Source organism: Dromaius novaehollandiae, chromosome 3 (genome assembly GCF_036370855.1).
Source record: "Dromaius novaehollandiae isolate bDroNov1 chromosome 3, bDroNov1.hap1, whole genome shotgun sequence".
NCBI classification, from domain to species: domain Eukaryota; kingdom Metazoa; phylum Chordata; class Aves; order Casuariiformes; family Dromaiidae; genus Dromaius; species Dromaius novaehollandiae.
The window spans coordinates 59,625,662-59,640,285 of NC_088100.1; the positions used below are offsets into that span (position 1 = coordinate 59,625,662).

The window sequence follows — 14,624 nt, forward strand, 5'->3', positions numbered from 1 at the left end:
TCATTTTTGCCACCTTTTGGCTGATGCAGAATAAAATGAATGTACCAGATGCATTGTTTATATAAAACGATATTGGCCAGGCTCAGCTTGTCCTATGTTTATTGCAGTGCACTGTGAAGCTAGTGAGTGGAGTCCATGGAGCCCTTGCACAAAGAAAGGAAAAACTTGTGGTTTCAAAAGAGGAAATGAAGTAAGGGTCAGAGAGATCGTACAACATCCGTCAGCAAGGGGCAATCCTTGCCCACCTACAAGCGAGAGCAGAAAATGTATTGTACAAAGAAAGAGATGTCAGAAGGAAGGAAAAGGTACCTCATTATCATCATCATAATATGAGATTGGTATTGTTCTTGTTTAATAACTCACATCTGAATTCCCAGGCCTCCATTGCTGGCTTCACCAAAACTCCATTGACGTGGTGTTTTTTGGGCTGGAGAGAACTGTGCCCTTGCCTGGAGTAAATAAAGACCTAACGCTGCTCAAAAAATGCGCTTTGTGTGATCTAGAGAGGACAGGGTGGGCCGGATGGGAAGGTGCATTCTCTCTTGGTTCTGCTGAAAGAGCTGCCAAGATGCAGGGTTGCATACGGAGCTCAGAACAAAATGATCCATCATAAAAAATGTTATGTTGTCAGTTGTTTGTTGGATATAAGGCAGACCTATCAAGTTTCATCCTTCAACTATGGGACTCCTCCAAAACAGTTCTTATTTCATGCTCTCCTACAGGTAAGCCCATAACTCTTGCAATTGCAGTGCTGTGTTCCCTCTCCCACCCTGAAGCTCTTTGTACTTGCTGTAACTGAACCACTTGGCCTGATTCTGTCATCTGCATCTGGCTTATGGAATTCTAGTACAGGAGAAAGGCCACAATACTGCATGGCAGCCACGGGAAATGCCACTTATCTTGCCAAAAAAGCAAGAGTCCCAGCAGAACTGCCGCCTATGGTCACAATCCATCCATGCAAACCAGCTTGTCAGACTTATAGGACCTAATGAATGGCATCCCATGTTAGAACAGGAGATACTTACAAAGCCTATAAAATAATTATTTATACAAATTCCACTCAACAGAGACTGCCATTCCATTGTTCACTTTTTCCACTTCTTGTAGCAGGGAAGTTACTTGCTCTGTCCCTAGCACAGTTACTCTGGCACAGGTGTGTTGACCATCATCCCTCCCATTTCCACTCTGCCTCCCACAGCAGAAAGCAGGGTTTCAGCCCTTTTGAGGATAATTATCCACCAGAGGAACAGGCAGAGCTGCTTCCCCTTGAATGTGTGTGAGTCAGTATGAGCAGCATCGATTACTTACTGCTTCATTGAGTAAATGGTCACTAGACTTGCTATTGATTGCTGATAGAAATATTAAAGAGTTTTGCAGCTTGTAATCTTTTTGAAGGTTGACTTGATCTCTAAGGTAAGTGTCACGAGAAGGGACATGTTACAAGGAGGTTCTTAGGAACAAGAGAGCTACAGGTCCCTCCTCCTCACTCAAAGACTAGCTAGATCCCCTGATCTACACAAATTTATGGGACAGATTTCACTTTCCCAAGCTTGGCTGAGCCTCCTTGTGTTGGGTATCGCCTTGAAGAGGCACAACAGTGTGTTTGTGTAGCTCTCTTGCTCAGGGGAGCAGCCAAGGCAAGGTTTGAATGGATTCCCTTATGCTTAGACTGAAGGTCCAAAATGTCCATGAAGACTCTTAGTTCTGCTCCTGCATAGATGCACAGCTCAAAACACAGTCTAATTAGCCTTCTGTAACTGAGGGAAAAGAGTCCTCTTCTTTACATCATAGTTAATTTTGCAAGAGCTGAGAACATAGGATTGAACTTTAATTTTGGAACTGTGAAAACTATTTTTCTCTGGGTGATGATGATGTTGTGTATTTGCTTATGGCAATTTAGCAGCCTCTTCAAATTAGACAAGACATTTCTCTCTGAGAAGTGTCTGCTGTTCATGTGTAGTAAATATTTTAAAAGAAACTCCTCATGTATTTTACTGTCAATTCTTATTTTATGGGAACTGAGCCAAATCGTATTCAAAAAATATTGCACAGCACAAAAAGTCCTTTACTTAAGGAATAAATATTTTTCTTTTTTTTTTCCCCCTGAAAAGTGCATAAAGGTTTTTTTTATTCCTTTTGGGCATGTCACGGGCTATATTCTGGCCTTTTTTAGACTGAGTAGACAATTCCTTTGAAACCAGTGCAGCCAGATGCAGCTTATGTTCCAACATCATCTGCACCTTGGAATTTGTACCTGTACCTTTGTGAAAATGAAGCAATTTGGGGTTTATTTTAAATATTCTAAAATCCACCACTATACAATCCCCTGTAACAGTAGCCACAAACACAAAAGCCATCCACTTTAGTACATGTTTATAGGGAGATACATTTTTTTAAAAAAGATAATCTTCAATAAAACTGAGGAAATTTATACATAAAATATGAAGTTAAAATAAATTTAAGGGGTGGATTATGGTCACACAAGTCAGCAAACCGAGAATTAAGCTAAAAGTTTTCATTCTGTTCTTATTGGAAAGGGAAAATGAAGCTTTTCAACTTAATCTCCAGGCAACTTAGCTTCCCCACTGCCACTGTCCCTCATTACACAGACAGGAACTTCTGTTCCCAGTTGAACAACAGAGTGACTGCATGAGAAGCCAAGGGAGGCTTTGCTGTTACGGCTAACTGTGTTCAGTCAGTGAAGGGAGGAGGGGATACCAACAAAAACACCTTTGGAAAGGGAAAGAAAAGTAAATATTTTTGTATTTATTGTTAAGAAAATTTGAAAAATGCTCTTTGATATTGTATGACTCTACCTAGCAACTCAAACATTTGCTCTAGAATTTAGCTTCCATTATATTATTCCATTATTATTATTCCATTATTAGCTTCCAACCTGAAATCTACTGGTAGACCTAGCAGTCAGTATCCACAGTGCTGTTAATCTTTTATCTGTGGCCATGAAGAGATAGTTAGCTAGCTCAGCTAGTGCTGCTTTCATTGTTGAACACACCTGCAGCCAAAGGAGTTAGGGCAAGGACCACATGTTGATGGCGTATGATGCTTGTCATAGATGCCTCAATGATTTTGCTCCAGAAGTTGAGACTGGAGACAGGATGTCAGTCAGTTAAGTTGCTGTTATCTCACATATTCAAGTACATGTTTCTGGAATGGCTACACAAAATGAGATTGAAAAAATGAAGAGTTTTTTTGGTTTCTATCTGCTAGTGTGTCATTTAGGCTGGCAAGATCTATTACAACTCCTTTCCTTTCCCCTCACTGGATATAAAATGAGAAGTTTTAATGGGCGAAGGTGATAGTTTTTTCTTAGGATGAATGTAAGCAAACAGGAATAATGAGGTTGCAGATTACCCTGCTAGCCTAGGAAGGTTCCTCTTACTCATTCTAGCACTAAATTAGTTGATCCCAATGTCATCTGACATAGCAATTTGAATTTGTTTCACATAGGTGCTACTTTTATAATTCAGTCCTGTCCAAGTCTCACTATAATTTAATTCATAATTCTCCTCTTTTAAACCCATGATGGTCAGTTCCTTTCAGTCTGCAAGACTGTATGATTTTAAATTCTAGTTTCTTCTTCTTCCTTTCTCTCCCTCATATTTTCTGTTTTGTGCCTTCAGTACAGTGTACTATTACTTTTACCTTTCTGTACTTAGCATCTTCTTGGTTCATACCTTTCACTGATAGTCATACTTTGACAGAAAACTGTTTGCTGCAGCTATGTCCATAGACATTTGCCGTTGCATTTTTTGATGCACTGCAAAGGCGTAACTTGCAGATTATGGCAAACATTGCAAATTACAAAATAATATTTATTTATTTGTCTCAATAAACATGCTCTGGCCTAGCACATGTCCCTTTGGGCTGCTCTCTGCAAAAGGGTATGAGATTGACTTTTACTGGCCAAAAGACAAATATCAAAATTGCATACAGAAGTATTTGTGGGGGAGGAATTGCTTGTTTTCATGCATGAGCAATTCTGCCAAGACTCTGCAGCCAAATGGGAGAGAACCTTTACGACAAGACTTTCCTGTTCAAGCCTAGCTAATTCCCACAGAGTAGTCAGTTTTAAATACTTTCAGAGAAAATTTTCTGATCAGTCGGAAGAGACTGAAAACACTCACCAAAAGACTAAGCAGACAGTTACAAATAAGGAACACATCTTAGAAAGCTGGATATTAGGCAAGCTAATAAACTACATTGGTTAAATAACTGCATTGTTGTAAACCAACTAGTAATATATTTCAATTTTTGCTTGCTTATATATTGATTCATTTGTATGTCAGCAGGATTTAGATGTTCTAGGGAGAGATCTAATGCTGGTTGTGCTGAGTTCTGTGCAAATGCAGACTGAAGAAAGTTCCTTTTATTAAGAAGCAAAAATTCAGGCATTAGACATGAAAAGTTATCAGAATGCATACGCAATAGCACATTAATTTTTCACTGTGAGTATAGTGATTGTCAGTTAGTAGTCTGAAAGCAGGATACTATTATGAAAGGAAGAGGGACAATTTTACCCCAGATTCTCAAGAGTGCATTCAAACGGTAGAGGAGACAGCTCCCTGGAAACAAGGCAGCTTGTCAGTTGATGGTTTGTGCTGTAAGGAGAATACAGTTGTCATACTGTAGTAGGCAGTAGGAGTAAGAGAGAAAGCCATGTCTTTGAGATGAGGAGCTGAATTCCAGATACAGACTGGTGGAGACAAGAGAACCAAAGGAACAGGATTTGGTATTGAGCAGTTTTAATGAGTAAAGTGTTTATGTTTGGGGGGAACTATTAAAGCTAAGCTTCTAGCCTGTCTGCTGCTCATGCAAATATGAAAACCCAGGTTTGATTTGAATAGCTAGGAAGGCTGAAATTCAGGCCAGCTCTGTTGTTTCTTTGAACTAGCTCCTCCATCCTTTATTGGTATATGTGTGCATAATGCTTCCAACATATTTATCAGATCATATATGAAAAAGTCTTCAGTCAGCTATGGTGTTGTTGAAGGATTCCTATCAGAGTTTCATTAGATTTCCAAAACCACCACTGAGCTCAAAATCCTGAGCCATTCATCAAGATGTTACTTTAGCTGAAAACAACGTAACTTAATACTAATAACTTAAAATATTAAGCAATAAACTAATTGTACTCACATAACTTAAACTCACTGTGTAACCCACTCTAAGTAAACTCATTCTGATGCCATACAGACATATGTATTAATGGAGCACAGAGGGCCTTGGAGTTTTAACTGAGTTCCTCTTTAGCATTTCTCATGAAGAAAAGGTTCTGCAGTTGATCTTCTGTTTGGGTGCACTGATTTCATTAATATTCAATTAGGCTGTCCCAAGCAGAACAAAGAAATTAAAAAAAAACTTTAAAAGAAAAGAAGAGAATAGATATACTAGTTATATTAGATTTTAAAGATGTACGTGAAAGTTCTGGCATTGGTGATCCTTACGGGAAAACTTCCATTTGATAAGGTTAGGAATTGATTTATAGTAGTGAAAGAAGCCATTTGAAATCAGTGGGAATTTCACCACGGCTTTGAACAGGTTTCGAATCACGGCACATAAAAGCAAGGTTTCATGATCTTTACAACACAAAAAAGCCATGTAGCCACTTAAGACTTACAGAAGTTATGTGCCAAAACAACACATTTATTCATGTAGCAATAATCATTTATTCTTGCAAATGCTGGGCTGAAGGGTCTCTGGAAAAATTGCTTGTGCACTTTGTAGAGTTCTGTCGTCACACTGGACATTTTGACCTTTGACAGTATTTGGATTGTGTTAAGACAAGCTCCCAAGTGCTCCATCAGGACTTTTTCTCTGTCATTCAAAATAAAGATGTGTATGTGCTTCTCACAGAGAAAGAGGGTTTTGCTATCTAAGAATTCAGACAAGGAATGAGTAGCTGGGAATTTTCACTCAGCCTCTATAGGCTTGGCAAGAGCATGGGTGCACTTAAGTTAGACAGTTAAAAATTAGTTGTTTATGTCTAAGCAAGTTCCTGAAGGGTCATGTTAATGGTGGTAAGCTGCACCTGGGGAGGGGGATTCATGTCACTGTAAGACAGATTCTAAGAAGGGCAAAAATGATTTGCCTCCTGAAAGTGCCTGTTTCTTTCCAATGACTCTTAAGGACAGCCTTGTGTGAGTGATGTGGACTTTCACCCGCTAACTTTTTATGTGTTTAGAATTAAATGGTACTTTCCTCCCATCTGCATAGTAATGACTTCATAACACTGCAAAAGCTAAACCACAGTTTACCAAGGCTGACTCTGTAAACAAGACAAATATGTTCCAGGGGAGCCGTGGGGTCAGCCAAAGCAAAATGAAAAGTAGAGGTGAAAAATATTTGTTCTCAATGCTCACTCCATTAGATGTTGGCAAAGTCAGGATGAGAGCACTGTTTCGTTGTGTTTGTTAATGAATATCTAGTAATGGCTGGACACCTGTTTATTCAGAGGTGAACTGTCCTTTACAGAACAGGCTGTAAGTAGGCTGTCCCTATCCATTCCATTCACTGATGATAAAAGTATGTTCCCAGAGCAATGAAAGCCTAAATCAAGCCAATAATTCCCCAATGTACTATTTTTAAATGATTTTTTCTAACTCAAAAAAAAATTGGAGGAAATTCTGGGTATTTTGGGGACTATTTTTACCTACCAATATTTAAGTCTTAAGCATAGGTAAATGGGAAAGGAAGATATCTCAGTCACAGCTCATCTCAAAAGTCACATCCTCTCCCTTACGTATTGTGGCATTTAAAACAAGGACTGGAACTCATGAACCAGAGAGACATAACAGTGCGCAGTTCTCTAGTATAACTGTGAGAGATGAGGTGCTCTGTGTGAAGGTTGCTAGTGTGGTTTTGGTTAATGACCTTACTCCATGGTGGGTCACAAGACTTCAGAAGCTTCAAAACAAACATGATGCTAATTACCGCATCCTTGTGTTTACATACTGCATTGGCCAATGGGTCATAACTTTGGCCTTTGTGAATCTGAGCTACTATAATTGAGGAATCTGTCTTGCGAAGAGTTTAGCTGTTTATTATCTGTTTGTTTCTGCCAAGAGGACCTCTCATTTCCTTCCCTTGCAGGGGTTTTGACTCTTTAACTTTAACACATTTCTAGTCTCCAAGAGTAGTGCTGTTGAGACTAAGAATCCACTACTTGCAAAATCAGCTAAAATGGCTCCTTGGGAATACCTCGGGCACAGGCAGGGCACAGAACGCACAGTGCTATCAACTCCCACAGGCCCAAAGGAAGAGGCACTATCTAGAAAAGAGATCTGGGTGGAAAGGTTTAAGAGGGGAAAAAGCAGACCAGTACGAGTCAGAGCAATTTATGAATCCAATATAGTTCATAACAAAGGATGTACTGGCTCTAGAATTCAAAATCTGAAGAGGCAGGAAAAAGCTACTTTAAAACTGTCATCCATCCAGACCAACTTTTAAAGGTAAACAAAGCCTAAGGATGCAGATAAATATAAACAGGTTTTCAAAATTTAATCATAATTAGGCACCTTTGAAAGGCCTATTAGGTTCCTAGCTGCACACTGAGAGATTAAAATCTGAACTAATTCATAGTAAAACTGTGTTTTGCTACAGGTACATTTTGTTTGGTTGTTGGTGTCAACACTACATTCTCATCATCCTTCACCATTCTGACAAGCACGTACACATTGTACAAGCAGGTGACACACACATGCTGTGTGGCTCTGCATATATAGCATGTTTGGTTGTGTACCTGTGTAACGTGCCTACGTTGTAGTTTCTGAATAATAGGAACCTCAACAAAAAAGCAGGTTGCAAGTGGCTGTAGCTACAGAGTCAGGTCTTCAGATATACAAAAGGTTTTAGCCTAGCATGGTGCTGGGATGACTTCGTCTCTGTACTTTGCTGGAGATGTTCACCTCTTCTGCTGCCAGCTCCTCTCTTTTCCCCTCCTTTCTCCTCCCTGTTCTGGGAGGCCTGGGAGCAGATGGGAGGTCACTCAGCTGCCCTGAGATCTTCTGGAACACATTCTAAAAAATGTGCTGGACACACTGTGGGTAAACAACATCAACCTCATATTAATGGAAACGGCAATAATTTTAAAGCTTAGAAAGAAGCGTGTGGTCAACTGCTCCTGTAAGGGAAGTGAATCAGAAAAAGCTTATTGCACTCTTCTATTAAAACATGGACCACATATGAGAGCTGCTCTCCCCAGATCACTAAACCAAACAAGGGATTGAAATCATGGACTGAAAATCAAGGATTGAAAATTTCTCTTTCTGATTTTCCCTTCTGGTACCTTCTTGTGCTCCAGAACTGGCTAGCAGACTATCCTTTAGATGCCTGAGCTCTGTAGGAAAAACGAGAGCACAAACAAACCTCTTACTCTCTTCCTTCACCCTTCCACAGTTCCCATCACATACCCAGTCAGTATCAAATTTCCAACACCTTTCTGATATTACTTCTTCCAAGTAAAAGTGTTTGGGATTGAGAGGAGCAGTTCCAGATTTGGAACATGAACTCCACAGCTATGTCTATACTGCTAAAGAAAAGGAGGCAAAGGTCCAATCCTTGATCACAAGGCCATGTGGCACCAGCTGGCTTGCAACTCAGCTAGTTGGGGCTATTCTCTTTGTAGCAGATTTGCGTGGGGAAACAGAGATGGTTGTTGCAATATAAACAGTCACAGAATGAACTAACAGTTATGCAGTGTAGACACTCAGGTGTTTGCTTGGTCCCTGGCCTTCTTTGCAGTACAGGTGTACCTTAGTAAACCATGGCACCTTTACCTTCAGTGCCTTCACTTTGCTGTGTTTCAGGGAGAGGAAAATGGGTAACCGTGGCTATTCTCTCTTCTCAGATGCAGGGCAGAGACCATGTGTGAAACAGCAGAGTATCATTCTCTCCTATCCTATATCACTTCCTTGGTCTGCTTGTACCTTCTTCATTTATCTATCTTTTTGTCCACCCTGATCTTTCTATCACTTCTCCCCGCTGACATTTCCAAAGTCCCTGCCCTAACTTTTAGTAAGTAATGGAGCTCTTTCTGAGGGGCACACTGGTCACAGTCGGAAGTAAAAAATAGCCTCTTCCAAGCTGATTGCCATGGTGAGATACCTTGTCAACTTCTCTCTCTTGACTTTCCGGAAGACCACTCTGTTTTCTCTTCTTTAGGCAGTATTACCACAGAGGAAAGATGAAGTGGCTGGTGTAACAGCAGGGCTCACCCGGCCCTTTCCATCTGGAGAGCTAAACCCCTCACCATTTTGGCCTGTGTGTCCTGGAAAGAAGAACAAACACAAGACAAAAGTTAGCTAGCACATCTATCAAATTTAGTCCAAGAATGCAAAACATTTGGGGTATGTGAGCTACAGAGTAAATCAGGCAGTGGATGTTTCAAGCCTAATGGTGACACATACAGTACTGTTTAATCAGTTAAATCCTGGGCTGTGGAACACTTCCATGTTTAGCAATGCTGTTATAACACTGTAAATCGTGGATAGCAATGGCACTCATTCACTATTGTATTAGCTGCCATTCTTTTAAGGGGCCTGATCCAAGACCCACTGAAATCCCATTGACTTTTAGAGTTCTTTGGATCTAGCTGTAAAGACGGGATTTTCAGCATTCCTCTATAACAAAATGGAAACAAAGAAGCACTTTCTGGCTGCTGTTTCTCCTCTTCTTACTGGATATTTGTCTGTTCTTCCCCACCCAGGCAGCTCTGTTTGCTTTTCCCCACCCAGGTCTCTGCATCTCTAGTCTCCCTGTCTCTTCTCAGCACACACCCCTACCAGCTCGGACACCTGAGGTACCCTTTGCTTTGCTTAGGCTGCCCCCTTGCCCCAGTTCTCTTCCAACCACATAGCTCTGAAAAAGAAAATACTTGCTGCCATAACTTTTCATTATAATGTTCTAAAGGAGCTTCAAAATGTTTCCAACAAGATAACATCCAATGTTATTATCAGAGATCACAAAGACAAGGAGAGGTTGTGGGAATCTCCATCATGGAAGATTTTTTAGGAGGTTAGACAAACATCTATCAGAGACAGTCTAAGTATAGTAGTCCGGCCTTGGAGCACAGTAATGGACTAGATAATGCTTTCATAAGCTACCCCACATTTCTAAAATTGCTACAAAATTTCCATAAAGTTCTTTCATGCCTATTGCCTTCTGTAAGACTTCCCCAGAGAGACAGCATACTGCACAGCTACAGAGCACAGATCCAAGTATTTCTGTCCATAGATATCGGTATAAAGCCTCCTGTTGTCTTTACCAAGCTCAGAGTTTTATTTGGGCTTGAATCAAGGAATTGAAACAGACTTTTCTTCCAGTTTGTCCAGTTTAGGCATCTTGCATTGCTGAGATGTCTGCCATGTTCTTCATGCTTTGCCTTCATCAGCTTTCAATCACTATCACAGCATGAGTATAGGACCAGATTTTCTTACAAAAAATTTCAGAGAGGTTGTCATGCAAATTCACCAGAGATATGTTACCACCATTCTGCCAATGAAGCTATGTGTATTTTAAGAACTGATGAGGATGTGGCCCATTAAGGGCATATTGCTACATGCTTAGGCCTTGGGGAAAAAAAAATCTCATTTTAAAAACTATTATAAACAAATATTATTCACTAATTTTTGTTGAAACAATTTTGCAGTGGCAAGAAATTACAGGAGATAAATACCTAATAAATATTTATTATTTAAAAATTCAACATCCATGCATTTGATGAAAAATTCAGAAAAAATATTTCCTAAAATTTCTATTTTTAGTTCCTTGACATACCAAGTGGCAGTAAAAAAATGAACCAGTGCTCCATGAATGAAACATACACAGGTGATATTAAGGCTAGAATTTAACAATCAACTATGAATTTTTTTCTATTGATTTTTGGTTTCCAAATGACCGAGTAGCGAAACTTCTCGATTCTAATCTAATCCTCCCCAATATCTACAGCAAACAGTAGCCCCAGTATAAAGATTTACAACTACAGTTATGTCTCTGCTTTGTTCTTAAGCGTGTATTTACTTCTGCCCATTTGCTTTCTGAAATTCTCTCTCTCATTTGTCATCTGAAGAACTCCATTTAAAAGGAAAACAGGCTTCAGACATGAAACACAGCTACATTCCTGAAACATGAGATGAACAACCTTTAATTCACGCAACCTTTCATTTACAGTAATGTGTAGTGGATGGCCTAGTGTCATTATGAACAATGCCTCTCCCTGTCATTAGCCTACAGAAAGGTCTAAAACATTTAAACATTTAAAGGAACACTGTTTCAGGCTCTATATTCTTCCCTTTCCTCCCTCCCTCCCCCACTCCCCATCACCCTTCCTGACTGCCCTTGTTCTAAGTGCATAATCCAAATGCTGTACTCTGCAAATTGCACTTATTGTTGGCTTCAAGCTTAGAAGGACCCTTCTGAACACTTTTTATACAAACCCTAGCAAGGTCAGAGTTGGAAAAATCTCAGCTGGTGGACTTGGATCCCATGAGCTAGTGACCATTTATAATTGATATTAATGAATGGCAGACAACAGATGTTTATTGCCTAAGTAGAAATGTGCATTGCTAAACCAGAAGGATTTAGTTTAAATCCCGAGGAACTGACTTTATTCCTTGTACGGATGTGGGTGGTGGGAGAGAATACCAGTGAGTGAGCCAGTCACTGCTACCTTTAAGGATGAGCAAGGAAAGAGTACCCTGTAAAGAGGCACCCTGAGCTCTCTATTCCATTGAAGCATGATGGTTAGTTCTTTAAAATGTTAACCGCAGTCAGCAGGAGTCCTTCTCGTCACTTCAGTGGCTTTGATTTGCACCAATAGTGCTTTTCATCTGTAGATCCCAAAGCACTTCTCAAAGTTAAGGAAAAGTTATCTCCATCTTACAGATGTGGAAGCTGACAAGTTATATAAACGCTTTATTACAAAGCACCACTGGAAAAAAAAGTCCTTCACTGAGACCAAGGATCCAAATGGAGACATTTCCAGCCACAGTTCATTTTATGTTGTTGGATTTTTTTCCCCAGTGCTCTTAAATCAAACTAAAGCTGTGATGAATAAATCCTTTAAATATCTGACATATTCCTCAGTCCTGGAATCTCCCTGTAATAAGGAGCTGGAGTTCGGGGCCTATATTAACATGAAAGAGTCTCTGTGTTAGTACAGCATCCCTCTGAACACCACAGTGCACACTGAGGTTTAAGGCTGATACAATCTCTGTTTTCTAATTGAAAGCAACTCACACTTTCAGAGTAGATAAATTTACTTTCTGTAAATACAGATACTAAGGAAGTACATGAAAAGTGCATTTTAGGTTACCTTTTGGAGTTTATGGTTGGGGCAGGGGGTTATTTGCTTTGGACTCTTTGGACAGAACATCCTGCTCCTTTTAGTATCTTACTATAGTATGTGTGTACCGTCTGCTGTTTTCTTACCCCAGGGTGTCTAAACTTCTGTATGACAATCTATGAGGTGTTTCCCTGCATGACACAACAGACCCTTGCAATTTTTTAATTGGTTTTAGTAGCAGTGGAGTTGGTCTCAGATGTTACAAAAAAAAGTGCCTAAGGAGTCTCTAGCAAAAGCAGGTGAGATTCAGATTTGAAGAAATAGTGAATGGGATTTTTTTTTTTTTTTTTTTGACTAGTCTGAAAGTGCTTGCAGTAGGGAGGAAATTGGTTAGTTATCTTGTTTTAAAAAGAACCATGTAACAGTATTTGACTGGTGTAGAGTGGACTTCTTCAGATGGTGGCAGGAGGGGGCTGGAAAGAGAGACTGCTAGTTCCCAGAATCCCAGTTTTCAGAGGTTGGAGAAGGTCCTGACTTCTTGTGATACATAGTAATACAGCAAATGTTGTCACTCACTTGACTTTTGCTTTGGGTTTCCTCAAACCTTTTCGCAGCCCTAGAATTCAGCTTGTGTCATCAGCCCCATAATATTTGCTGGGCACACCCCACGGGCATGCTTAGAAGTGGGAAGTCTGGGATTATTAACATAGCACTCTTAGGACTCCACCCAAGCACCGAGCAGAAAAATAAAAGTTCTGCTAGGTAGCCATTATATACTGTTGGTAGGAATTGTGTAGATAAGACACATGGCAGATCTATTGATGGGGTGGCTAAGGGGTTAGACTTCTCTTAGAGCTTCCTGGTGCTCTCTGTCATGAGAGGCTGCTTTCTCATTGCAGTGGGGGCTGCATCTCATCTAACCTTTGGGCCAGCTAACCTGTCAGATCTAAATGGTACAGTGGTGGTCAGTTTATAAAGTATATTAAATAAAATGGACTCAATTGTTGCATTGTCACATGGAATACTCATTCTTCACATTCCACTTCAGACTACTCATAAAGCCAACTGCTAATTTCACTGTGAAAAGCCAGTGTTACTACAAACAGCTCTAGACTCACAGATCATTCCCAAAAGGATTTAAAAAGAGTAAACTTATCACATTGTTGAAAAAAAATGAAAGAGCCTGGATAAAATTTACACAAGTTCTATCTGTGATTCATTTTCAATTGAAGATTTACAGGCAATGTTAAAACACTTGTATTTGACTTTTTTTCATGAATGTCCTCCATGACCTCTTCTTAGAAATCTTCGGCTTTCTTATTTTACAGGGCTGAATTATCCAAAGGAATGGAAAATATCAAATTATCAAAGTCATCACATTTCCCAGAAACATGCTGATTTCAATGAAGTCCCAGTGGAAAGTAGATAGATAGGTTGTGAAAAAACTTCGCCTTTGTGTTGGGTTTCTGCCTACTATTCTTCCATCTTGTCTGTTGGGTGGGGCCCTGGCAACTCACCTGGCAGTCTGAGAAGGACTCAAGAGCCTGAAAGCCCTGAGATCCTTTTCACAAGATCTTGGTCACCTGAGCTCCCAGAGCTTCCTAAGGATAATCTCCGAATCAGTTTGGCATGGAAAGCTCCTTAGACTTTTTCAGAGGCAGCTCAGTCTTGGTGGTCCTCCTTTCCCTAAGCTGCTGTCTACCTGGTGAACTGTCAGGTATCCTCCAAGTAGGTGAGGCAATCTCTTCAGAAACACAGGGAGATGGTCCAAGTGAAATGTCACATCACCCTTTTCAAAACTTCAGGTCCTCTTTTTTAAGATGAGTCCCTGTTCTGTAGGACATTTTGAAACCTGACCTCTCATTCCACTCAGGATGAAAATGTATTGGGAAATACCTGTACTTCCTGGAGAGGGGAGGATCAGTGCTTTGGTAAGCTGATATGTGTGTATATATACATGTTTTGGAGAGGCGAAACAGAAAGAAATGGTTGCTTTTCAACACCTTGTTTTGAAAAGCATCCTTGGGAGCAAATTCTTCCTTCTTTTACACTGCAGACCAACCTCAATGACCTCACTGTGTTTAAGCAAGTACAACAGAGGGCAGAATCTGGCCTCTGGCAAATTTATATAATAACACCCTGGTTCTGGGTTGATGATTTTCCTGAGTGGATCCATCAGGGGCTGCCTTCCCCATGTATATTAGTTACTGACAACTAGCTGATCAATCAGTCAGGTTGGACTGGATTACCTGTGAAATGTACATGGACTTCCATCCACCTGTCAGCATATGTATCACTCCATGTGGGAAAGCAAACAAACTTA

General features: G+C 40.1%; 1 protein-coding gene and 1 long non-coding RNA gene across 6 annotated transcripts in view; one reads left to right on the forward strand and one right to left on the reverse strand.

Moving 5' to 3' along the window:
* Window positions 1-14,624, forward strand: part of RSPO3 (R-spondin 3) — a 63,555-nt gene that overhangs the window by 39,004 nt on the left and 9,927 nt on the right. For all 5 annotated transcript variants that reach the window (XM_064508956.1, XM_026105009.2, XM_064508953.1 and 2 more), the window contains one exon: window positions 108-305. In XM_064508956.1, coding sequence (XP_064365026.1) covers window positions 108-305 — 198 coding nt within the window. The remainder of the gene's footprint in view (window positions 1-107; window positions 306-14,624) is intronic.
* Window positions 2,357-14,624, reverse strand: part of LOC112985992 (uncharacterized) — a 44,449-nt gene continuing 32,181 nt past the window's right edge. The window contains exons 2-3 of the long non-coding RNA XR_003259889.2: window positions 9,124-9,286; window positions 2,357-8,057 (exon numbers count right to left, since the gene is read on the reverse strand). This is a non-coding gene — a long non-coding RNA (uncharacterized LOC112985992). The remainder of the gene's footprint in view (window positions 8,058-9,123; window positions 9,287-14,624) is intronic.